Source organism: Giraffa tippelskirchi, chromosome 6 (assembly GCF_054371585.1).
Source record: "Giraffa tippelskirchi isolate mGirTip1 chromosome 6, T2T-mGirTip1v1.2.pri, whole genome shotgun sequence".
NCBI lineage: Eukaryota > Metazoa > Chordata > Mammalia > Artiodactyla > Giraffidae > Giraffa > Giraffa tippelskirchi.
The window spans coordinates 34,113,770-34,137,770 of record NC_137280.1 but is presented as its reverse complement, the minus strand read 5'-3'; the positions used below and the strand labels follow the sequence as shown (position 1 = coordinate 34,137,770).

At 36.3% G+C, this 24,001-nt stretch overlaps 1 protein-coding gene and 1 long non-coding RNA gene across 2 annotated transcripts; one reads left to right on the top strand and one right to left on the bottom strand.

Moving 5' to 3' along the window:
- The first annotated feature begins 989 nt into the window (after nt 1-989).
- On the top strand, nt 990-8,168 carry LOC145508759 (uncharacterized). The gene is made up of 3 exons (XR_014055593.1): nt 990-1,081; nt 5,795-6,438; nt 7,196-8,168. It is a non-coding gene; the product is annotated as an uncharacterized LOC145508759 (long non-coding RNA).
- A 6,253-nt stretch (nt 8,169-14,421) lies between these two features.
- Nucleotides 14,422-19,152, bottom strand: LOC145508949 (myelin P2 protein). Its single transcript, XM_081496731.1, has 4 exons — nt 19,080-19,152; nt 16,983-17,155; nt 16,667-16,768; nt 14,422-15,642 (listed from the first exon to the last, which is right to left on the bottom strand). Exons 1-4 carry the CDS (start codon nt 19,150-19,152, stop codon nt 15,592-15,594), a joined length of 399 nt encoding a protein of 132 aa, XP_081352857.1. The 3' UTR covers nt 14,422-15,591.
- Nucleotides 19,153-24,001: the final 4,849 nt, after the last annotated feature.

The window sequence follows — 24,001 nt, the reverse complement described above, 5'->3', positions numbered from 1 at the left end:
TTCATGATTCTTTGAAAAGTCTCCATGCTTTAGAATTGTTACCCAAGCTGCCTCTTGTTCACTGTAGCTTCCATTTTTAAAAAAATTTCTTTTAATTGGAGGATAATTGCTTTACAATGTTTTGTTGGTTTCTACCATACAATGTGTTAAACTTTGATGGCTGAGGGAGAAAAATAAGTACATAGAAGCCCCAATAACAATGTATTTCAAAAATGTACAGATCAAAATACTGAAATGTAAAGAGCAAAAAATGCTAGAAGATGATTCATTTTAGCAGTATTTTTAGGTAATCATGGTTGTAGCCAGTTTTTAATTGTGTTCCTAAAGTAAATCTTACTTTAAAAAATTTAATGGACATGTTCAATCTCCCATATTTATCTGGGTATGTGTTTACATTATAGTCAGAAGAATTATCTATTCCTTGTTCTGCTGGTCTAGAAGCAGGATTGTTTTCTCCATTTCAAGTATAGGGCGCTCTTCCAGCTTGAACCCTCAGGGACTATATCTGGAAATCTCATTGGCCGAGCACGTAGCTTGCGTCAGCCCTTCCGTGCTTTCAATGCATCACCTCCTTACAGAACGGATGCTTAAGATACGATTAGAATCTTGACCATCCCCTTTGTGTACTGACCCTTTCTTCAAATATTGAGGAAAACATTTTGAAAATTGTATTGAGACGGTCTGATTCTCAAACTTATTAGAGAACTGCTGAAATCTGCCAAGTTCACCTTTTACCCTGAAACTCAGGGGGAGAATCTGAAGATATTTGGTGATGAAGTTTGTTATTTCAAAGATGTTCTAATCCTTTTGTCCTTTCATGGGTCATCTGCCCAAGATGTACATGCAGTTTGAAATAGAACACTTAGGCAAAGAGGTTACAGCTTCCAAGAAAGCATTTGACCTTTGCTTGGGAACAGTGTGCAGCTCTTACCTGGCAGGACATGTGTCGTCAGTGTGTGAAGGCTAGTGGCCAGGTCTGGCAGTGGCTTTGGCAGAGAAGCTCTTCCTGGACAAACTGACTTGTCTTTTCCTAATGGAAAAATTCCAAAAAGTGAAGCTGCAAGTTTCCTGTTTTGGAAAGGTAATATATGTTTTGAAAATTTTGGATAAAGGCAGAACTATCGATAAATCAAAGATGATGTTAGCCTGGAAAGAAATATCTTCAGAAAACATGGTATTTGACTGACTGAAATGAGACTGACGTGGACTGGGTGCTGAAAATTCCTAGAGGAATTGACAGCCTGCCTCCTACATAGTTCCTGCTCATGTGCTTGGTGAGAATTGCTCACAGGGAAAGCTCTTAACACAAACACAGCTTGTTTTCCTCTCTTCCCTTGTTTGTGATTATGTTTAGCTTCTAATCAGGAAGAGGTTGAATATCTTTACGAAAGTCTAAAAGATTTGTTTATCTGTCCCCGTCATTGGGGGATGAAATCTTTGACTAGGTGGCTACAAATTACGTGATCAATTTTCCCCTAGCTTTACTCCAGTGACTTCCATGTATATGTTAAGTTCTGGATTTAATCTACTCCTGTGCCCTTCTGCTTTATTTCTTCTGTCCTTTCATCATGGCATACTAGTAAAAGAAGAACTAGTTTGAAGTCAGAAAACCAGTTGTTTGTGACTTGAGTGTTGCTGAACATCAAACTATCATAGTTTCCTAAAATCTGTAAAAAGATAATTGTAATCCTGGCCTCTCTCCCAAGGATGCAGCAAGCATCGAGTGGGTATGATTATGAAAGTATTTTGTAGATTGTAAAGGCTTAAACAAATGTTAGCTGTTATGTATTTGTCTTATTTTTGGCTTGAAGGAAGAGGATTGATTTTAGATTGCTAATTTCTTGGATGATAGAGGAAAAGTAGAAATGAAAGTATCAAAAGAGATTAATGTCCTGAGCGCTCCTGTCAGTAGCTCAAAGTGTATCTTTAGGAGAATGTCCTATATACTTTCATGTGCACAGAACTCACCTGAGAAGGTTTAATTAAATGCAAGTTCTGATTCAGTAGATCTGGTTGGGGCCTGAGATCCTGCATTTCTCAAAGCTCCCAGGGCATACTCATTCTTCTGGTCCCTAGACTGCATGTTGAGTAGCAATGCATCAAAGAGAATAAGGAAATGGGAGGAGATTAACACAGGTGAGGGGAGTGATGAAGGAAGAGCCTCTCTGTCTCTCATCCTTGCATCTTGGTACCATATTGGTGAAATGACTTAAAGCAATAGTAACATAAGAAATCTTTCTGCTAATACTGTTAAGTATTCAAACATGGTTTCTTGTTCTTAACTGAGTCTATTTCCTGGGGAGTAAATCTAGTGCAACAGGCACATGGAAGAAATTGTGGTCTAACTTGGAACATGTCTGCCTCGCTTATGATCTTTTACCTACACAAACTAGGAAACTGTTAAAAACCACTTTGAATTCTGTCAACTGGGAACTGATCCGGTGGTGATAAGATCATTAGTTCTTGTGACCTTAGCCATATTCAAGGAGTATTCTCTTGGGATCCTAGTATAACATGTCTTGATTGGACATTGTGAACTAAACATCCTTGTCGTTCACATTTAGAACCAAATAACTTCCTTCTGGCATTTGCACAGTGATTTGGTCGTCTGCCATGATATTATGTATTGTTCAGAATAATTTTCCGTTACTGAGGTCAATTCCCCTGATTTATAGCTATTTGTAAAACCTGGCTCTCAAAAGGGGTAGAAAAGTCAAGAAGAAAATAACTTTACAATAAATGACTCCAAACAGGGAGCAGATGGTGAAATTCTTGACATACTGTAGTAATTCTATAAAGATATAGGCTGATGGTATGTAGCTGTTGCTGAACCGATTGAAATGCGCTACTGTTGCACATTTTTTTTTTTGAGACAAAGTGCTGTCTCAGCTCTTGATTGGCTACCAAAATAATCACTCCTGAAAAGGTGCTGTTGTGATCTGTAATAAAGTTAAACAGGCATAAACTTTGTTCAGGCATCATTCTCTAATATTTACTGCCTACCTAGTCACTCCAGACTTCCCTGTAGCTCAAATGGTAAAGAGTCTGCCTGCGAGGCAGGAGACTAGGGTTCAATCCCTGGGTTGGGAAGTTCCTCTGGAGAAGGGAATGGCAATCCACTCCAGTATTCTTGCCTGGAGTATTCCATAGACAGAGAAGGCTGCCGGGCTACAGTTTGTGGGGTTGCAAAGAGTCAGACATGACTAAGTGACTAACACACTAGTCACTCCAACTGCATAACCAGGACTTTGGTTGACATTACCTATATGGAAACGTATAGTGAATTATCTACTTACACAAATAACTCGGGATCTTTTAACTTGCTGTTGTATATTTTAAAAAGAAAATCAGACACACTCACTTTGTGAGTGAATCTCAACTGTATAGTGAGAACTCTACCCTGGGTTTTGTCCACTGTAAAGTTTTAAAAATGATTAATGTGGAAAATATAAGAAACCAAAATTACTCAATAGTTTGGTTCTATCATTTATTTTCTATTTTCTTTAAGAGGACTCCTTGAGGCTCTCAGCTGAGTGTGTGGTCTGTGTGATGGTGTAGTCTATATCCAAGCTGGTGGCTGTTGCTGGCGCCCAAATCCATTTCAAGCTCAGTATTAGGCTTTATTTGGAGAAGGCAATGGCCACCCACTCCAGTACTCTTGCCTGGAAAATCCCATGAATGGAGGAGTCTGGTAGGCTGCAGTCCATGGAGTCTCGAAGAGTCGGACACGACTGAGCGACTTCACTTTCACTTTTCACTTTCATGCATTGGAGAAGGAAATGGCAACCCACTCCAGTGTTCTTGCCTGGAGAATCCCAGGGACGGTGGAGCCTGGTGGGCTGCCGTCTATGGGGTTGCACAGAGGTGGGCACAACTGAAGCGACTTAGCAGCAGCAGCAGCATTAGGCTTTGATTGATTACTTCTGTGTAAGGGGATTTTTACACATGGCAAATTCTCAACATGTAATCACTCAGAGTTCTAGTACTGAGTCTTCACCAAGTAGCTTTACTGTCTCTGTTCTTAACTGTACAGAACTGAAAGAGGTTCCCCAAGCCTCCAAAAACATGTTGTGGGACATGAGCCAACAGTTGTTTCCTTGCTGGGATGGTCTCTTCATTTCAACACTTCATCTGACTGCAGGGGTCAGTGACTTTGCTACGCCTCTGCGTGGGGTGGAAAGAGCAACTTCCAAACTTATCACAAGTTGAAGAACTGCTGTAAAATACAAAGTCTCAGGATAAACTCATTAAACATTTCCCTTGACCTACCCATGAAGTGTTTTTATTTTTATTTTTTTAAATAAACTTTTTACTTTGTATTGGGATATAGCTGATTAATAATACTATGATAGTTTCAGGTAGACAGCAAAGGGACTCAACCATACATATACATGTATCCATTCTCCCCCAAACCCCCTCCTGTCCAGGCTGCCTGAAGTGTGGTTTTCGTGTCACGGCCATGATTCAGGGAGGCCATAGTGTGAGACTCAGTAGAGGAAATGGGTTATTGTGACTAGCTCTCTGTTTACCAGAGATCATCTGGTATTAATAACTTGCCTATGATATCTATAAGAATAATCAAATTGGAAGAATAATCAAATTAGACAACAATTTTTTTCCTCAAAATAGAGATATTTTAAAATCAATAATTAATAATTACTTGGGGAAAATTAAAACACAGAAAATTGTGCTTACACCCTCCCTCCCATAATTTCATCATCCAGAAATAAAATAGCTAACATTTTCTGTGAGCACTCATACCTTCTTCATATTCTTGGCAAGTTATTCAATATTTCACTTTTCTCTCATCTATAAAATGGGAACAAAAATAGTACCCATCCCCTAGGTTTGTTTTGAGATTTACATGCATTACTACCTATAAAACATATAATTTAGTGCATGACAATAAACAGTTAATAAATATTTACTAATATAATCACTATATGTACATATTTACAGCTAGTACATATGCATATTATTTCCAAAAATGGGATAAAACTTTGCTATGTAGTAACCTTTCTTCATTCAGAAATATGTTGAGGTCAACCCTCCATAACAGTAACTATAGACCTATATCTATTATTTTAAATTGCTGTATAATATTCTATTACACAAATGAAGTCAAATGTTTTAAAAATCTAGTCTTTCCTTGATCTTTCTCACTGGCACATCTTTGCAAATTTTCTCAAACTAAGTTCCTAGAAGTGAAAAGTGTCAAATAATACACACTTTAAAAAATTAAAAGTTTTTAATAGTTCAGTTTAAGTAATTTTAAACTCTTATAACTCAGCTTAGCTTAAATTGGCTTAAAAAATGCAATTTAATAATCTTATCTGATGAGAAAATGAGAGAAACCTGATGTGTGGCTGTATGCATTGTGGTTGTAAGCACTGACTTTGAGGAAGCTAACTGACCCACTATTCACTAGTTGCACAACCTTGAACAAGGTCTCAACCATTCTGTGCCTCAGTGGCCCTATTGTAAAGGAGGAATTTTTTAGGGTTAGAGTTGGGATTCGAGTTAGGGTTGGGGTTAGGGTTAGGTTATGTAAGAATAAAAGAGGGCTCTGTCACCAATGCTCTAAGAATAGTGCCAAGTTCATACAAGAATGTCAAAAAATATTATTGAACTTACTTTTTTTTGCATAGAGTTAAATAGAAAAGGGAGTAATTATCTACTGAAAATACTCTTTATGTAATTTAGGAGAAGTAATACAAATTTTCAGAACTTTTCCTCAAAGAACTATTAAAAAGCACCTTAATTCATTAAATTAAATTTTTTTTTTCTCTCCCAGTGGTTCAGACAGTGAAGAGCCTGCTTGCAATGCAGGAGACCCAGGTTCAACCCCTGGGTTGGGAAGATCCCCTGGAGAAAGGAATGGCAACCACTCCAGTATTCTTCCTGGAGAATCCCATGGACAGAGGAGCCTGGGAAGCTACAGTCCCTGGGGTCTCGAAGAGTTGGACTTGACTGAGCAACTAACACTTTCACTTTTTCATTCCATATAGGTTGTTAAATTAACTGACTGGGGTGGTTCTTATGCCTTGGCAGCCCATGTAAGCAAACCAAAAGCTAAGCCTAAAGGTAAACACCTAAAGATTAAGAAACTGGAACCAAAGGACAGCCCATAACAAAGAGACAACTGGGCTTCTCTCAAGAAGGCAAACGCTTAAGCTACAGCAAGTTGAGTACTTTCTTGCTTTGCTTCTAGGTCTCTTTAAGCTCCTGTTGGTGGAAGGCTCCTAACCACTTTCGGTTTGTTGCTACCCAGTTAGAATCTATTTTTGCTCAAATAAACTCATAAAAACTTTAATATGCCTCAGTTTATCTTTTAACAATGTTGATATAGCATCACTGGAGGAAGTGCTTTGATTTGTTGGGGAATAAGAGACTGAATCATCTGAGCTAAACCACTCAGGACCTGCTCCTCATAGAGTGGTAGGTTCTGTCAAGTTGTTTGCATGCTGCTTTAAACTCTAAGACATGAATAGAACGAAATTTTTCCTTTGCTCCAGTTGATGCTTGGCAACAGACATAAAAGAAAATAATATTTTAAGAACACTGAAAGTACCAGCTAAAAAAACTTACTCCGCATCGTTCTTTAAATAGTATATGTTTTCGTTTCCGGACCTACCCTATTAATGTACTTAAGGTGAGGTTGCAGGCCTAAGTTTTAATTAAATTTTTTTTTAATTAAAAATATATATTGATGTTGGTTCAGCCTTCTTCAGCCTCTTTCAGTTAGTATCTTTTACTAATGATGTAGACTACTTAAAGAAGAAAAAGTAGAATTTGGCTTTCATATTTAAGGGGCTTCTCTGACCAATATAACTTGCTAAAAACAGAGAAGCCTGCTACCAAGAGTCCTAAGTGTTTCTTCTTTACCCCCCAAATGGGAACTACTTGATGTCTTCTTTAAGCACAGGAAGATTTCCCTTGTATTTATATAGCCCTGTTCTTGGCAGATCTGCTTGGTTGTGATTGGGATGAGACTGTGATGAAAAAGCAGGTTAAAACCCTGGGGCATCCTGGTCTGTGATCACAAGGCAGGCAGTCCCCCTGCATATTGGGCCCTACTGGGCTACACAGCAGTCCTCACCTAGCAGTCCTAGAGGAAATGTTTATTTGTGTTGTGAATGCCCAGGCTGAAGAAATGGAATGATACAACTGCTAAGGCATCTTCTTTGCCCTTCAGGTTTAATTCTCAATGAAGGAGAATGGAAGAGCAGAGGACCTCTCAACATTCATGCATAAGATCATGTCAACTACTTTCTTTAGACTTATCCTCAAACAACATAAAACTCATGAACATTTTATTCTTTGTTCTTAATTGACCTCCCTCAACAGTTATCCCTTCTGCCCTTCTCACCTGGCTATTGCTCACTGAGTTGTTACCTGGAGGCTGGACCTTCGATCATTCATCTTTCTTCAGAAGTAATGTGTGTTGAATGAATGACTCCACCCCTTGAATTTAGATTGTGATTTGTTTGTAGAATGTGGTGTCTAACATATTGTTGTTGTTAATGATTACTGTGTAGAAAGAGTTTTTTATAATTATTTTACTATATTCATTCAGTTCAGTCCAGTCGCTTAGTCGTGTCAGACTCTCTGCGGCCCCATGCAGCACGCCAGGCCTCCCTGTCCATCACCAACTCCCTGAGTCCACCCAAATCCATGTCTATATTCATTGGGATCAAGAAAACTGAGTGAGGGAAATAATTTAGTATTTCTATCATTTATGTATGAATCATACTTTTATTTTCTGAGTAAATACTGCAAATAGTGATAGGCTCAATTGAATATTTGGTGATATTGCTTTTTTTCTACTTCTTTCTACTCTCCAAAAATAGGTGTGTGTTCCTTTTTGTTCACTTGTGAGTTATTTCAGTGCTTACCTGGGAGTTATTTCAAATACCTTCACTCCATTTCTCATTGATGACCTATTGATGAGCGGAGAGTTTTGACCCAAAGGAGGCAAAGATGCTTCAGTTTAGACATTTGCTGGCTGTAGAATGGGCCGGCTAAAAGTGACCTCACACAGCTCCCAGATGACTCAACAAAACAGATACAAAACAGCAGGAAGACTGAGTGGATCTCTGTTGAAACCTGCAGGAATTCTAGACTCAATGAGCTGTGTGTACAGTTCCTAAATACATGGAAAACTGAAAGGAGTTTATTCTTCTGTGCTTTTCTGACTATTCCCTGTGTCCTTTCCTCTCAAATGTTTTCATAGTCACATCAACAATTCAAAAATCTAAAATCAACATGAATTTTCTACATGATAAATACTGAGGATGCAGCTGGAAATGGTAGTTCTAATCTCTACTCCATGTTGCAAGTGGAAATATATCTTCATCCTGTTACTAATTCGTGGATTCCCTGGCTTTTGTGACTTCTGAACAAGAAAATCCCTTGGCTTTCCTGTGGAATCAGGAATGTAACAGGAAATCTGTTAAGTCAGGTTTTTAACTCTCTCTGTGTTATGCATGTGACTGCCCAGAGAAACAGAAGCAGACAGATTTCCTGTTTATAGTGTAGCACTCCAGACCAGTCATTTCAAGAAGAAAGAAGGGAAAGTTAGATGTGACAGCACATTATAGCGGCATCTGGGTGCTTTTTGTTGTCTGTAAAATTCCTGGGAAAGGATTTACCTTGACTGATCTGTGTAAACATCTAACCATCTGTTTATTTTCAAACTCAGTGTGGAGAGAGCTTCTGTGTTCAGGAGACTGTGGTCAGAAGGGGTGAAGTTGTACTCAACCATGCATTTATCTATTCAGCAAATATTTGCAAAAACCTCTTCTGGGAGTTAAACACTGTGGCCTGGAAATTTTTAAAATCAGAATATTTTTAAACAAAAAATTTCTTCAGTTGCACTCTCACTCTGGAATTGTAGATGTGAACACATTGCTATATTGCAGTGTAACACAGTGCGGGGAGTTATTAAATTCTCCTCTTTTGAGACAGGATAGAGAAATCAGCATGGGATTGATAGTTCTTGAAATATGATGAGGAATCTATTGGATGGGAAATAGGGTGAGATGGGAAAGGGAAAAAATACAAAGTGCTTATTTCTCTTTCCATAGAACTTCCAGAAGTTTGGGAAGCTGCAGCTATTAAAATAGCTGCAAACATTTGCAAACATAGTAAGGTTATTTGAATATTAAATAGCCAATGATATTGATACAATGATATACAATTTAGAAATAATTAGGGTCTTAAAGATCATCCAGATAAGACCCTCTTTTATTTTTTTAATATTTATTTATTTATTTGGCTGCACTGAGTCTTAGTTGCACTGTGTTGAATCTAGTTCCCTGACCAGGAATCAGACTCTAGCCCTCTGCCTTGGGAGCATGGAGTCTTAGCCACTGGATCACCAGGAAAGTCCCAGTTGCCCTTTGAAAGATGAAAAAACTGGACCATGCAATGGTAAATCATTTATACAAGGTCACCCAGCCGTGGGGCTGTAGAACCAGGATCCTAGCCCATGACTTCAGATGTTGAAGCATCTTATCTACTCAGTTTCCCTTTATTAGTGGAATGTATGAAGAGTGTAACATATTTGACTTTATTCACTTTTCTTTAACAACTAATCATTTAGGAACATGATAAATAGAAAAGGTCTTATATGCAGTCATTATTTGGAGTGTTCTTACACAGAAACAAACAAAACCCCCAAAGAACCTGTATGATGAATATAGGAATTCATATTTATGTGTTAGGTAAGAAGAGACATAATAATATTTCATGTATGAGTAATGCTTTACACTTTACAAAGCATTTTCACATGCATGCTATTTTGTCCTCCCATATCAGATGTATGGGGTGCCATTATTGCCCCCATGGTACACACTGGGAAATTGCAAATCAGACTGTTTGACAGAATGCCACACAGGTTCAAAGTAGCAAAGTCAGGGTTCAAATCCATGTTTGTCCACTACAGTTGCAGGACTGTTGCTATTATACTTTCATTGTTTTTCTAACACTTGAAATATTCAGTAAATACCTGCACCTTCCCACATCAGTCAGGTATTTAGTTAACAGTCGCTGTGACCTAGCAATTTTCTGGAAGCTTTTATGGACACTAAGCAGCTTAGAATGTGATCTTATTTTCAACAGTGTACAATCTGGTTGAGGAAGATGGTACTTGAATAAAATGAGGCATAATATGAGATAGGTTTTAATAAAAAAAATCAAAATTTGTACCAGCTTCAAGTTTAGTTTAAGTTGAAGCTACAAGAGCTTCTCTCGTAGCTCAGGTGGTAAAGAATCCACCTACAATGTGGGAGACCTGGGTTCGATCCTTGGGTTGGGAAGATCCCCTGGAGAAGGGAAAGGCTACCTACTCCAGTATTCTGGCCTGGAGAATTCCATGGATTGTATAATCCATGGGTCGAACGAAGAGTCAGACACGACTGAGCGACTTTCACTTTAAGTTTAGTAAGTATTCTTCAGACGCCGAATTACATCAGGGGAATACAAGCCCACTGATGATTTGTTTTGTAAATCTTAAAGCTGAACTCTTATCATCAACTTACTTTGCATTAGTTACTTGTTTAATGTAATTTATATGCATTAATAATCTGATAAAACTGTAATTATAGAAAAATAATGGTGCTCAGGCTAGGTTGTGAGAAAATTCATGTTCATCTTGAATTTTAGCAATAAAGTGATATTATTTGGTCTTCTTCATGTATATGAAACTTTAGACTTGTCACAGATCCAGTGTTCAAAACCCTTTAACTGCAGACATCCACTATTTGGTGGTGCTGGGATATTCATCTTGCACTACTAGACCTATTAGAACTGTTGCACAGGTCAGTTACCATGGGCAGGATTTTATACTTCAATAATAGTGCCAGAATTTCAATCCAATAACTGTGACCTGAGCACTCTGCATTCCACTAATTTATATTTTTTTAAATAGTAAAATGTGAGAAATGCTATTTCAAAATGTAGTCCTGTACTATTTTTTTTTTTTTGAGTAATTTGAACTTATTTTCTAAATCCTGCTGAAAGGTGATTTATATTCTGTGAAGGTTTAGCATTATTTTAGTTTGTTTTCCCTGTTGATCTACATTTAGCTATTTTTAAATCTTCACTTTTCCATATGTCATGGATAACGGCCAATTATGTTGCTTGCAGTGAAAATAACAAAGAGGTAAACTCTGGCTTCCTGCTTACGAAGGACCTGATTACATCTGAGTTGATTTTATGGTAGTATTTTCACTACATGCTGCTATTTAGTGTCACATTGGGGACATTTGGTACTCCTGATTTTTTTATGACATTTTACTCCATTTTAATTGATAACCACGTGAGAAACTACATTAAATGTCTAACTTTGGAAGACTTTTTGGCACAGTGGCTCTGAAGCTGGCCACACACTGGAATTTCCTGGGGTGTTTTCAGAAAAATACTGATGCCTGGGTCTCACCCGTCACCCATATATTATGACTTAATGGATCTGTGATGCTGTCTTGTTTTAAAACTTTAAGATGTTTAAAAACTTCTAGATGATTCTAACGTGCAGCCATACTTAGCGAGGTACCACCTGCTTTAGAAGAAATCATCCTAAAAGCTGAGCAGCAATGTCTTTTTAAGAAATCACCAGGTAAATCTCTAATCAAGAATTAGAAATATTGTGGTCAACATGAAACTAAGACTTCCAATAGTAAAATCCAAGTACTGTGTTACTTCTAGGTAGTGATACGCTAGTAAGTGTTTAAAGCTGTCTCAAGAAACAAAGCTCTCATTGGTTGTGCTTTGCCTCTTTCCATGATGTTAATAAATATTCCCATCATGGCTGATTTCAAGCTACCAGTGGTTTAACAACGAGCTTGCCAAATTCTTGAAAATCTATCAGCTCTTGTGAAACAATTGAGCCAGCTCCAGCATACCACTGCTGTTAAAAGAATGACTTCCAGGAAAATTGATATCAGATAAGTTATTTACCCTTTGAGGATTAAGTGTATTTATTTAGGCTTTGTGTAGCTCAGAGTAGATAATCATCAATTGACATTTTATAAAGTTGCTTAGGTTAGCAGTTATATAGCAGTGTTGGTTGGGTTTTCTTTGAATTCACCTCGGTAGAATTTTTGATTGTTTTCACTTTTGTGTAAATAATATTCTTAATAAAGTTAGTCACTTGGTATAGTAATCAACATCAACAGCTCCGAGATCCTGTCAAGTTCTCATCTGTATGAATCTCATGTGCATTACTAGGTAAATAATAATAACAAAGACCCTTCTATAATGCTTTTCTTGTGCCATGCACTGTTGTAAGCACTTTATGTATTAACTTATTTCTTATTTACAACTCCTTAAGGTATATTCTATTATTAACCCCATTTTTACAGGTAAAGATATTGTGGATCTGAGAGGTGAAGTAACTTGCCCAATGACACACAGCTAGAAAGTAGCAAATTGGAATTTGAACTAGGCAGTCTGACTGCTCTTAATCAGCTTACATAAAAAATAACTAAAGAATCAAAATTATTTTCTGAAACTATTTTTGAATCTAATTTTTCCCCCTCCTCTCTTCTGGTTGTTTGAAGATCTTTTTCAAATCTAACAATATGTAGTACCTGCTGAAATAATTACTTCATCTTCCTCATTATCAGCATAATTCCACTTTTCCTGTTATGAGAGCAAAAGTTCCTGTGATTTTTGTATAATAATGCAATTATATTTATTGAGGAATACATTTTATGGTGAGTCATATTACCACAGACCTCTAAAAATAACATCATAGTTTTTAAAGTCTCTTTTTTATGGGTTTATCTGGCTGGAGCCAAAATATAAAAATAAAAAAAAAAAACATACCTTGGTTATGATTTCTCCCAGACATGTGTTAATTGAATGCCCAGAGGCAGAGAAGAATCAAGTATAGCTTTAAAAAAATTATTTGGAAATAACTTCAAACTTGTATAAAATTTCAAGAATCAGATTATTTCAAAGAGAACACATAAAGTTCTTACTGAGATTCATCTATTGTTCAATTTTACTCCATTTGCTTTACCTATTGCTTTCTCTGTGTATCTCTATGTAATGTGTACACACACATAATCACACTCAAAATATTTTTTTCTAAAATTTTTAAGAGTAAACCCTATACATTATGTTCACTATTCCAAAAGAGTTCACTGCATATAGGGAGATTCTCTTGCATAATCACAGTCAGCTTCTATTAGTATCTAATTTACCCCTTATATTCCAATTTACCAACTAACCTAATACTGTCATTTGGAATATTTATTTTGTCTCTAGTACAGGATCCAGTCTGGGATAAATAACTGCATTTAGTTGTCAGGTATTTTTAGTTTAATGTAATCTGAAACATTTCCACAGAGCTTTTCTTTGTCTTCTGGGACATTGACATTTTTGAAGAATTCCATCAACACCCCCTCCCTCCTCTTTTATAACAGAACATTCTTCGTTTGGAATTTGTCTGCTGTTTCCTCTTGGTTAGATCCAGATAAGGATTCCAGGCCAGAATACTGCATAAGCCCCGTTGCTTCATTCTCAGGATATCACATTTGAAGGCACATGGTTTTCATTTACCCTTATTGATGAGGGTTATTTTGATTAAAGAAGAGGTGGTCCAGGTCTTCTACTGCATGGTTATTATTTTTTCCCCTTGTAACAAATAAGCAATCTGTGTGGAGATATTTTAAGACCAAACGAATATCCTACTCCTAATCAAATCTTTGCTCTAGATTTTGCCACCAGGGAAATCCTCTAGATTTTACATCTATTGACAATTCTTGTCTGAGCCAGCTTTGACTGAAATGGTTGGAAAAATGTCAGTTTTTCCAATCCTAGCATTTTTTCCACATTTAGCAGTCAGTTTATGACATTCTACTGTAAGGAAGACACTTTCTTCTCCTCTCTCTCACCCTCTTTTTCTTTCTTTTCCAGTGTATTCATGGATTCTTCTCTTTCTCCCAATGTTTTATTAACTTATAATTTTTCAACTTGTTCCCATTTTGGCTAGTTGAGAGTACCCTCTAATATTTTGGTGACGTATCTCTATTATTTTTTGGAAAACTTCCTTAATTTCTGGCATAAAAAGATATTTTATGCTTATGTTGTATCTACTCTGCTCTCACATCTTAATTAGCCATTTCTCTAAGGAACCATCATTCCTTTTAGAAGAGAATATATTAGACACCAAGATCTGAGCACTAGGTATACTCATTCCTACTGAGTTGTCTTTCCTTCTGAGTTCTTTCGGTAGAGCGATCTAAGAAAAATATGCACGTACATACATACCCATACATATGAATTTACATTTATTCCAATCCATGTGTACCTGGTTCTCTCTTGTCTCCCTTCTGTCATATTTGCATGTTCCTTCTTCCAAAAGGAAAATTGTAGCTGCTAACAACATCAACACATCTCATTTGCTCAATCATGTAATATATCTAAGTTAGTTTTATTACTTGGGCAGAATGTTACCCTATTCCTGCCTGACAAAAATAAGTTGGACTCAGTAATTTCATGCCTAGTTAATATTCAAAAGAAAAGGAACTCATATTTCCACAAACAGCCTTATACAAGAATGTTTATAGCAGCTTTATTCATAGAAGCCAAAACCTGGAAATAGCTTATTGTCTTAAGAGACGAACGGATAACTAAGCTGTGATATATTTATACAATGGACTATTACTCCATGATAAGAAGGAACAAATTATTGCTGCATGCAACAATATGAATGAATTTTTAAATCATTATGCTGACTTTAAAAAAGCAGATAGAAAAGAACACATAATGCATGATTCCATTTATATGAAGTTTGATTACAGGCAAAACGAATCTATGGTGATAGAAACTAAATCACTACTTGGTTCTGTTGGAGCTGGGACAGGACAGGACATTGACTGGGAAGAAGCATGAGAAAACATTCTGGGATCAGGGAAATGTGCTGTATCTCAATCAGGATGTGAATTATATGAGTGCACGTATTCATCACAATGGTTTGAACTCCATCTTTAATATCTGTTCATTTCACTGTCTGTAAATTAGCCACCTTGTCTACGACCACACCACCCTGAACATGCCTGATCTTGTATGTAAATTAATGCTCAATTTTTAAATTGGTTGGAGTAGTGGCTGCTCTTTTTAGCTGAAACTAGAACTCCTCATTTTAAAACAGATCCTTCTAGTTTGCCTCACTTCTGGTCTTCTAACCCCCATCACTCTCCTGGTCTTTGAATGCGTTTGAGCTTGCTACCCTGATCAATTTACTTACTTCCTTTTACTATCTTATTACTTCCTTTTACTATCATTGCAAATATTTAAAATACAACATAAGTTAGAACTTCACAGATAATTAAATGACATTATCCATTCTTTAGGTCTAGCCAATATACATACTTTAATCTTTAATATAGTAAAGACATGAATACAAATTGAAAATGTTTAAATAATACTGAAATTTAGATTAATCCTCAGTGTAAGACTTTGTTTATCTGATCTATTAAAACAAGAGCAAAAACAAACAGCAGTGTGGGCAGGCCTTGCCAATGGAAACAGCTGATTTCCAATATCAGATGATCAAATATCACTTCAGTAAGGAAACTTTTCTCAGGCTTTCTCATAAATTCTGGTGCAGACCACATCCTTCATCTTACATTCCTTAAAAAAAAAGAAAGAGATTAATTGAATACCTAAACCTCAAACTAGGGTATAGCAAATTTGTAATAATAACAGATGTTATAAGAAATCTCATAAGATTAAACTCAGAAATCAAATATCAATATGTCAGTTGATATCTGGGAATTCAGAATCATGGTTGTTGAAATAGGGGAAACAATTTTAACATTGATCTAAGTTACAACATAGTTATATTTTTGAAGCAGCAAATTTTTATGGATTATTTGCACAGATTGAAAGCTATTAAAACAGTGGTTTTCAGGACAATCTGCACATTTGCATCATCTGGGGAACATTTAAAAATACCAATGGCTCCTCCTCCCTTAAGAAATTTGCTTTCAATTGGTCTGTATTGGGGCCCCCATATTGGTATTTACTCTCCATGTAAATCTTCTGTGGAGCTAGGGATCAGATCCTCTGTACTAAAGGAAAAAACATTCAAAGCACCACATGAATCTCTTTATAGTCAATGTATGTGTTGATTAGTGAGAAAAGCACTTCAGACAAAAAAATTGTTAGAGGTCATCTCATATAACCTTTGTCATCATTTTTATCTGCCAACTATAAAAGGTCTCCAATGAGCTCAGATTATATTGATGACATGTTTTAGTCTAAGTTACTATGGACTCTTGAAAACATTATGCTTAGATATCTACAAATATACTGCAATTGACCATTTTGCAATGTGCTTTGCTTATAAAACTTAGAATTGCTTTTGCTTTTCTCTTTGTGAGTCTAACCTAACTTATCCATACATTTAAAAGAAAAATCATTTTTATATGTTGTTTCTAAAGTAGCAGATAGATTTTGCCATTTCTAAATTCTTGAATCTGAACCTGAAGTACCTGTAGATGACTCTATAGTTTGAATATCAAACATTAACTCTGTCTTTATTTTTAACCATTTTTTCCATTTGTATTCCAAAGAAGAGACTATTTTGAAAATAACATAACCATTTTCTCTATTTAAATAGCATTATTTCCATAGTTAGAGTAAAATTGCTCACCACCACCATTTTTCCATCCACCAACTTTCTCTTTATTGTTGTCTCTTTGCCATCCCATTTCTGTACTTGATTCAGTGAGCCTCTTGCCAAGGTTACAGTGCTCTGCAAAGACACATTCATATAATTGAATTTCTAGGACTTTGGTTGGTTAAAGAAGCAGTTTATTCAGCATTGAGTCATTTTCGTAACAGACGTTTCATGAGGCGCATTTATTTTTTGACAGAATGAAGTGGGCTACCCTTTTGAACACTAGTAGGAGTAATCTGTCTCAAAGCAGTAGATGTAACTAACTTTGAAGAGAAACAATAAAGTTTACCTTTGTTTTTCTATTATCAGCTGTGGTTTCTTCAAATTCCTGGCCTAGCTTGAAGGAGATCTCTGTATTTTTAAAGGGACTTTCAGTTCTTATAGTTATAATATCCCCTTTCTTGCTGATGATCACTCTGGGTTTGGCCAAATTTCCCAGTTTTCTGGTGGCTAATCCCACACCTGAAAATCAAGATAGTGTTAGAATTTTGTTGACCGAAAGAGCATCTACCTAAAGGGATTATATGGGTGGTTATATTCTATACTCAGTTGTGCTTTGTGTGTGTAGGTGGCAGGTAATATCACTTACTACTAAGGACCTCCTCCCTTAGTGCTTCATCACCTGATGGAAACACATGTCCACCAACTTGGATATTTAAAATTTTGTTATTACAAAAGTAATGTCTGAAGATTTTAAACACAAAAGTATTTAGCCTAAATAGTGCAAGTCATCTACTTTTACCTCATCCAATCCCATGCTCCATTAAGAAGCACTAATTATAGTTTTGTATGGATCATTCCAGACATTTTAGTTTGTACAAATAAATATTGTAGATATATTTTTTTAATGAGACTGTGACTTATATATGCTCTTCTATGATTTTTTTCCCTCAGTAATATATTATAGATATAGATAAGAATTCCTCCCACATCCTTGATGGAAACTCATTTCTGAAAGTTTGTTGTAGCCCCTAAATGTATTTATACCACTGCAAATGATAAAGGTAAATAAAATAATTTAAAAAATATTTTTCCATTTGATAGCAAAACAAAATTAGACTCAAGTATCTTACTGTATTACCCAAGATTATAGAAATACATAGAAAAATAGAAATGTGAAATGAGAAAGATACAAAAAGAAAAAAATAGTTATATATAAATATACATGTATTCATGGCTATATATACATAAAGAAGTGTGCAGAATTAGAGCCAATAAATGATTATGAACTTTATTCTTTTTTCCGAATTCTGATTAATTGTTTCTTATTGGATGTGATTTTGGACTATGTTTTTCAAACTAAACTTCTGCAATAGAGCCTAAGAATCTACATTTTACCAAGCTTCAAGGTGTCTTTTTGCACTCTAAAAATTTGACAATGATTCAGTTAGGGAGTCTTTTGTTGAGATGTTCTTATATTTTGCTTCTACCTCAGCTGCACAGTGAAATCCATAGATCTAACCAAACTTAAGAGTATGGATCTATTCCCATAAGCTCCCATAGTTTTCCAGGCAGCAAAACATGATTTGGCTCATTTTATCTAAAAATAGAAGCCTTCTTATAAGCTTTCTGAATAGGTAAAATTACTGGTACTTTGATGAACATAGAAACCTGTGGTCATTGGCTTCTCTCGCTCCTTATTTATACAGCTCTGGAAATTTCCAAAGACTATTCACACCTCTTGTGCTCATATCTATGGAACATTTCCTAGAAATAGTTGCAAATAAAGCTGATGGTGGTAATGACTAGACTTTCTGTCTCTATCCACTGCTCCAACTCCAGGAAAGTATGATATTAGTGTAACCGAACTTGAATTCACTGTCACAACACATTTCTTTTTTTCTCAATAACTTTCCTAGACTGAATATCCTGCTTTATGAAGCATTCACTTTCCACAAACAGCTTATCCACATACTTATGTAATAACAGACAATCTAGAGGTAGAGAAAGAAAATTTCTGGCTTAGCTAAATAGCACTTTTAAATTGAGGTTTTCCATTAACTCTAGTATATTTAACTGTTTACTTCATGAACACTTTAGTGTTATAAAACTAACTTTCAGAAAAGCCAAAGAATGGGTTGACTATGTTTCTAAGATTTCTTTCCTCTGGGTTTGAACCAAAACCCTATTGATTTGAAACTGCCTTTGAAATCAGTAGGCATTTTAATGCATTTAAGCAGCTCTTATTTGAGTTAAAGTCTATCAATATTGCACAAACAAAGTGAAAATTATCTGATTGACACAATGGAAGATTAATCCCAGAAGAGGATTGTACTTCAACCTGTGCAAGCTCCCAGACTCCTGGGAAAGGAGTTAGAAGGAAATAGTCAATGCATTTTTCTCAAAAAGGATCCTCTCAATTAGAACAACAAAGAACATTTCTTACCCAGAGCTTTCATGTACTCATCAAAGTTCTCACTGGAGACAAGTTTCCAGGTGCCTAGGAATTTGTTGCTCATTGTGATGGATGAAAATTCAACCCAGTGATAGGTGAGATTCAGGAGACTCAAATGAGATGCTGAAGCCTCAGAAGATTCTTTTCAAAGATGTCTGAAGCATGTGACTCTCACAGAGACCCAATGGGGAAAAGCAGTGTCAGGACTGGGCAATGAATGGCTCTTCAATCATCCACTGGGACAAAAGAAAACTTCACATAATGTCTCCTTCAGTCTCCAAAAATGTTTATAAAAATCTATGAGAGTCCTATTTGAATCTTTAAAAATTTTGGTTGATCTTACATTTTTAAGAAGTGCTTCGGTCCTTAACACTTTGAAAAAGAGTCCATAAATTGAGCCCTATGCTGTATTAAATTATATGAGCATGAATGAATGAATATGTGTGTGTGTGTGTGTGTGTGTGTGTTTAGGCATCTTGCTCACTCTCAATCCTGAGTCTGCACAATTAAGAATTCTTGTTGAAAGAGAAGAAAGAGAGGAAAAATGTCCATGAGTATTGTGATAACTGCCTCAAATATGTTGTGGGAGAGAAATGCAGGAGAACAGTGTGAGGAAGTATTCATAGGTAAGGGAGGCTTGGAATAGTTGGCATATCCAAGGCAGGCAGAGTAGGCAGACAATACGGTCAGTTTATTACAGCAGAGCACAGAAATTGCTTTCATGGGTGAAATAAAAAGTAGCACTAAAACACACTCTTTGACCATAGCAAAGATTTTAATCTTAAAAAAACCTTTTAGGTCTAAATTAAGGAGGATCTTGGTTAATACAACAAGTTTAAGTCCTTTAAAATAAGTCTACAGTTTTAGAAAGGATATTCTATAAAAATAATAAATATTGAAAAAAATAATATATATTGAGAGCTCAATAGTCACTGTGCTAAGTGCTTCTTATGGATTATTTTATTTGGTCCTTTCAACAACTCCAAGAGTAAGGCATTATTATTACATCCATCTTACCAATGAGAAAACTGGAACTTGGGGAGGTTAGGTGACTTGCGTCCAAACTTGAATAAAGAGAGGTATGATTTGAACCTGGTATCGTTTCTCAGTGCATAGATGTTAACCTATTATTTTACACTGTTTCTGCTATAATATATATGCTGGAGGTCCTGGCCAAAGATCAGGCAACACTGACATCACCATGACTGGATAGAGACACTCATTCTCTGCTCAAAAAGCAAGAGAAGTGTGACTTCTCGGGTGGTCCAGTAGTTGGGAATCCACTTGCTGATGCAGGGGACATGGGTTCAATCCCTGGGGTAGGAAGATCCTAAGTGCCACAGAGCAACTGAGCCCAGGAACCACAACAACTGAACCCATGTGCTGCAACTAGTGAAACCCGCATGCCTAGAGATGAAGTATCCAGGTTATATGATACATTAGACTCCCAGTCTTAGACCAAGCGGAGCAAATACAAAAACACTTTGAACATAAGTGTGGCTCTTGGGAATACCAAGTTGATACCATACCCTTTCCTAACAGGTTTTTCACACTGACATTAATCCTGGCCTGAGACAATGGATATTACCAGGTTACATGTTTAGTACACAGTTTGGCACTCTTCCCAATAATTAAAATAACCCATTATCAATTTACCCACAACTGGTAGAATCACTGACCTCTAGGTCTCAGGTTACCAATACCATAGTTGTATCATAACCATTGCAGTTATGTGTTTAGAGTCCAAGTTGGGTTAAAAAAATGCAAAATCATACACAGTGAGTCCAAGTATCATCTTAAATTACTTGTGCCTGAATAACTCAAGGTGGGAATGAAATAGTAACTAAAACAATTCCTCTGTTAGCTGGCTAACCCAATCATAGGCCAGGAGAATGTAACTGGAGGAAGTATATTGTACTGGGATAGAAGAAACAGCTATGAAAGAAAGGGTTTTTGATTAGCAGAATGTGTTATTTTCTAAAACACTTAATAAAAATGAATAATGCTAGGACTTGTGTCTTCAAAAATTTAGGTATTCTGCCTAAATCTATATGTGGAATCTAAAAAGATAATACAAATGAATGTATATAGAAAAATAGAAACAGACTCACAGATAGAGAAAACAAGTTAGTGGTTACAAGTGGAGAGGGGGAAAAGGAGAGGTGCATATTAGGAGTGTGGATTAAGAGATACAAAGTACTTTGTGTAAAACAGATAAGCAGCAAGGATATATTATTTAGCATAGAGAAGTACAGCCATTATCTCTTAATAACGTTTTGGAGTATAATCTGTAAAGTGATTGAATCATTATGCTGCTCATCTGAAACTAACATAATGTTGTAAACCAACTATACTATATAAAAAACTATATAAAAAAATAAATAATCATGCCCATAGGGTCAATCCTGAACTCTCAGCTCAGTCATTCTTCTCTACCTTTGGAGTGACAGTCTTTAAATTTCAATTCAATCATCTTTCCTGACATTTTCTAGTATACCTTCATTTAGCACTCACTGCAATTAACCATTTAACATGTTAACTTTAATTAATTTTAGACATCATTTCATTAATATGAATGTTATGCATTGAAGTCTTGATTTCATGAGTGTGGGGATAATATGTGATTCTATTCACATAATATAAGGTAAAAGAGGAGAGTAAGAAAGCTGACTTAAAGCTCAGCCTTCAAAAACTAAGAACATGGCATCCAGTCCCATCATTTCATGGCAAATAAATGGGAAAACAGTGGAAACAGTGACAGACTTTATTTTCTTGGCACTGCAGACCGTGACTACAGCAATGAAATTAAAAGATGCTTGCTCCTTGGAAGAAAAGCTATAACAAACCTAGACAGTGTATTAAAAAGCAGAGGCATCACTTTGCCAACAAAGGTCCATATAGTCAAAGTTGTGATTTTTCCAGCGGTCATGTATGGATGTGAGAGTTGGGCCACAAAGAAGGCTGAGTGCCAAAGTATTGATTCTTTCAAACTGTGGTGCTGGAGAAGACTCTTGAGAGTCTCTCGGACAGCAAGGAGATCAAAGCAGTCAATCCAAAAGGAAATCAACCCTGAGTGTTCATTGGAAGGACTGATGCTGAAGCTGAAGCTCCAATACTGCATACTTTGGCCACCTGATGCAAAGAGCTGACTCACTGGAAAAGACCCTGATGCAGGAAAAGATTGAGGGCAGGAGGAGAAGGAGGCGACAGAGGAAGAGATGGTTGGATGGCATCACCAACTCAATGGAAATGAGTTTGAGCAAATTCCGTGAGATAGCGAAGGACAGGGAAGGCTGGCGTGCTGCCATTCATGGGGTAGCAAACAGTCAGACACAAGTGAACGACTAAACAACTATTCACATAAAGGTCCAAGTACTTAAACCCATTTATGTATACAGTAGGTAACCATTTGTTTACTGCCTGAATGAATAAATGAAATGTAAATTTTGTACTTATGAGGGTTTTTCTTTGCATTAAATCATATAGCAAATGTGAAAGCATCTAAAATTCATGCTTATAATCAATAATATGATTCTTCTAAACTTCCTTTCCTCTTTTTCTCTCCCTTCCATTTTCATACACTCTAGAGTCATGGAAAAAGCAAGGCTGTGAGTTACACTGTAGTGTAAAACTTAGTTGTAGTATGCATTCCTTCATTTAGTCATTCCATTGGTCAGTGGTAAAGCAGATGGTTCTTCCCCTATTAAGGATGACACTATCTTATGACAGCACTAGGAAAGTACATGTAAAATAATTCCAAGGTTCGTTGAACATATGCTCACCGCATGCACACAGATAATTGCTCAACATGAATTTATTGAACTGAAGTAGCATTGGAGATAACATGGTGAATGAAACAGCAACTCTTCCTGCCCTCATGGGCCTTATACTCCAATTAGGAAGACATACATTAAACAGACACTCAGAGACATTTTAGAATATGCAATTATTATTTTTTTTAATCATTTGCAGATGGAGACAGTGAATGACACTAAAGAGTCAGTGAGCCATTTCTATGTTGGGAGATACTTTTCATAATTTCTTACACACCAGATGCCCTGAGACCAATAGTCTTATTTATCTTCAGAACTCAGACACTAGGGCATCTGGTGCTCCTCCAGACATCTATTTGACAGAATGTGACAATGGCATTTCAGGCTTGATAGCTTCCTCTTCCATGTTGCAAGTAAGTGTTTTTTGTCTCATCTTAAAAATGCTGAGATTAAAGTTGTTTTCTTAATGAAAACCATTTCTTGGAGCTTTCTCAGCCACCAACAGGTGTTTGATTTTTTAGTTACTATGGTGACAGTTGCATTATGCTGCCCAAAGGAAGTTAATAGCTTTTTTGTTGTTGAATGGCAATAAATAGAGGGAAGACGTAGTTTGTCATTCCTCCAAACAATGCAATTAGCTTTGTTTTTACTAGACTTGAACATACATGGCCTCTTTTCCAGAGACTGGTTTTAAGATTTCACATCATTATTCCTAATAGAACACCTGAGATCTGGTTACTCATTCACTGGGGAGGTAACCAAAGACAGACTTTCTGCATTTCAGTGTTTTTCTCTAGTCATTACAGCATATATAGAGCTAGTCACAGTTTTTTCTACTCCATTTGCATTTCTTCTTAGAGAGAAATTGATATCAACAGCATTAAAATAGGTAGTATTTTTCAGGCATTAGCACAAAGAGCTGTAGGAAACACTTTTCAGGACTCAACCATCTGCTCCCTTATAGTCCATGGGAGAAGGCAATCTCTTCAAAGTAATTCATTTGAGAAGCACAGTGAAAAGTGTGTGAGTATATGAGTGAGTGTGTGTGTACAGCTTTATTTCATAAGGAACAAATATAAACTCACAAAAATTCCGATGATTTTCTAATCATGTGTTATCCAGGGTGCCTACTTTATTTCC

Excerpts from the sequence above, each read along its gene's own strand:
- LOC145508949 (XM_081496731.1), bottom strand. The coding sequence starts at position 19,152 with ATGAGCAACAAATTCCTAGGCACCTGGAAACTTGTCTCCAGTGAGAAC. Across the intron at positions 17,156-19,079 it reads TGAGTACATGAAAGCTCTGG|GTGTGGGATTAGCCACCAGA; the intron begins GTAAGAAATGTT and ends CTTGATTTTCAG. Across the intron at positions 16,769-16,982 it reads CTGATAATAGAAAAACAAAG|AGCACTGTAACCTTGGCAAG; the intron begins GTAAACTTTATT and ends GTGTCTTTGCAG.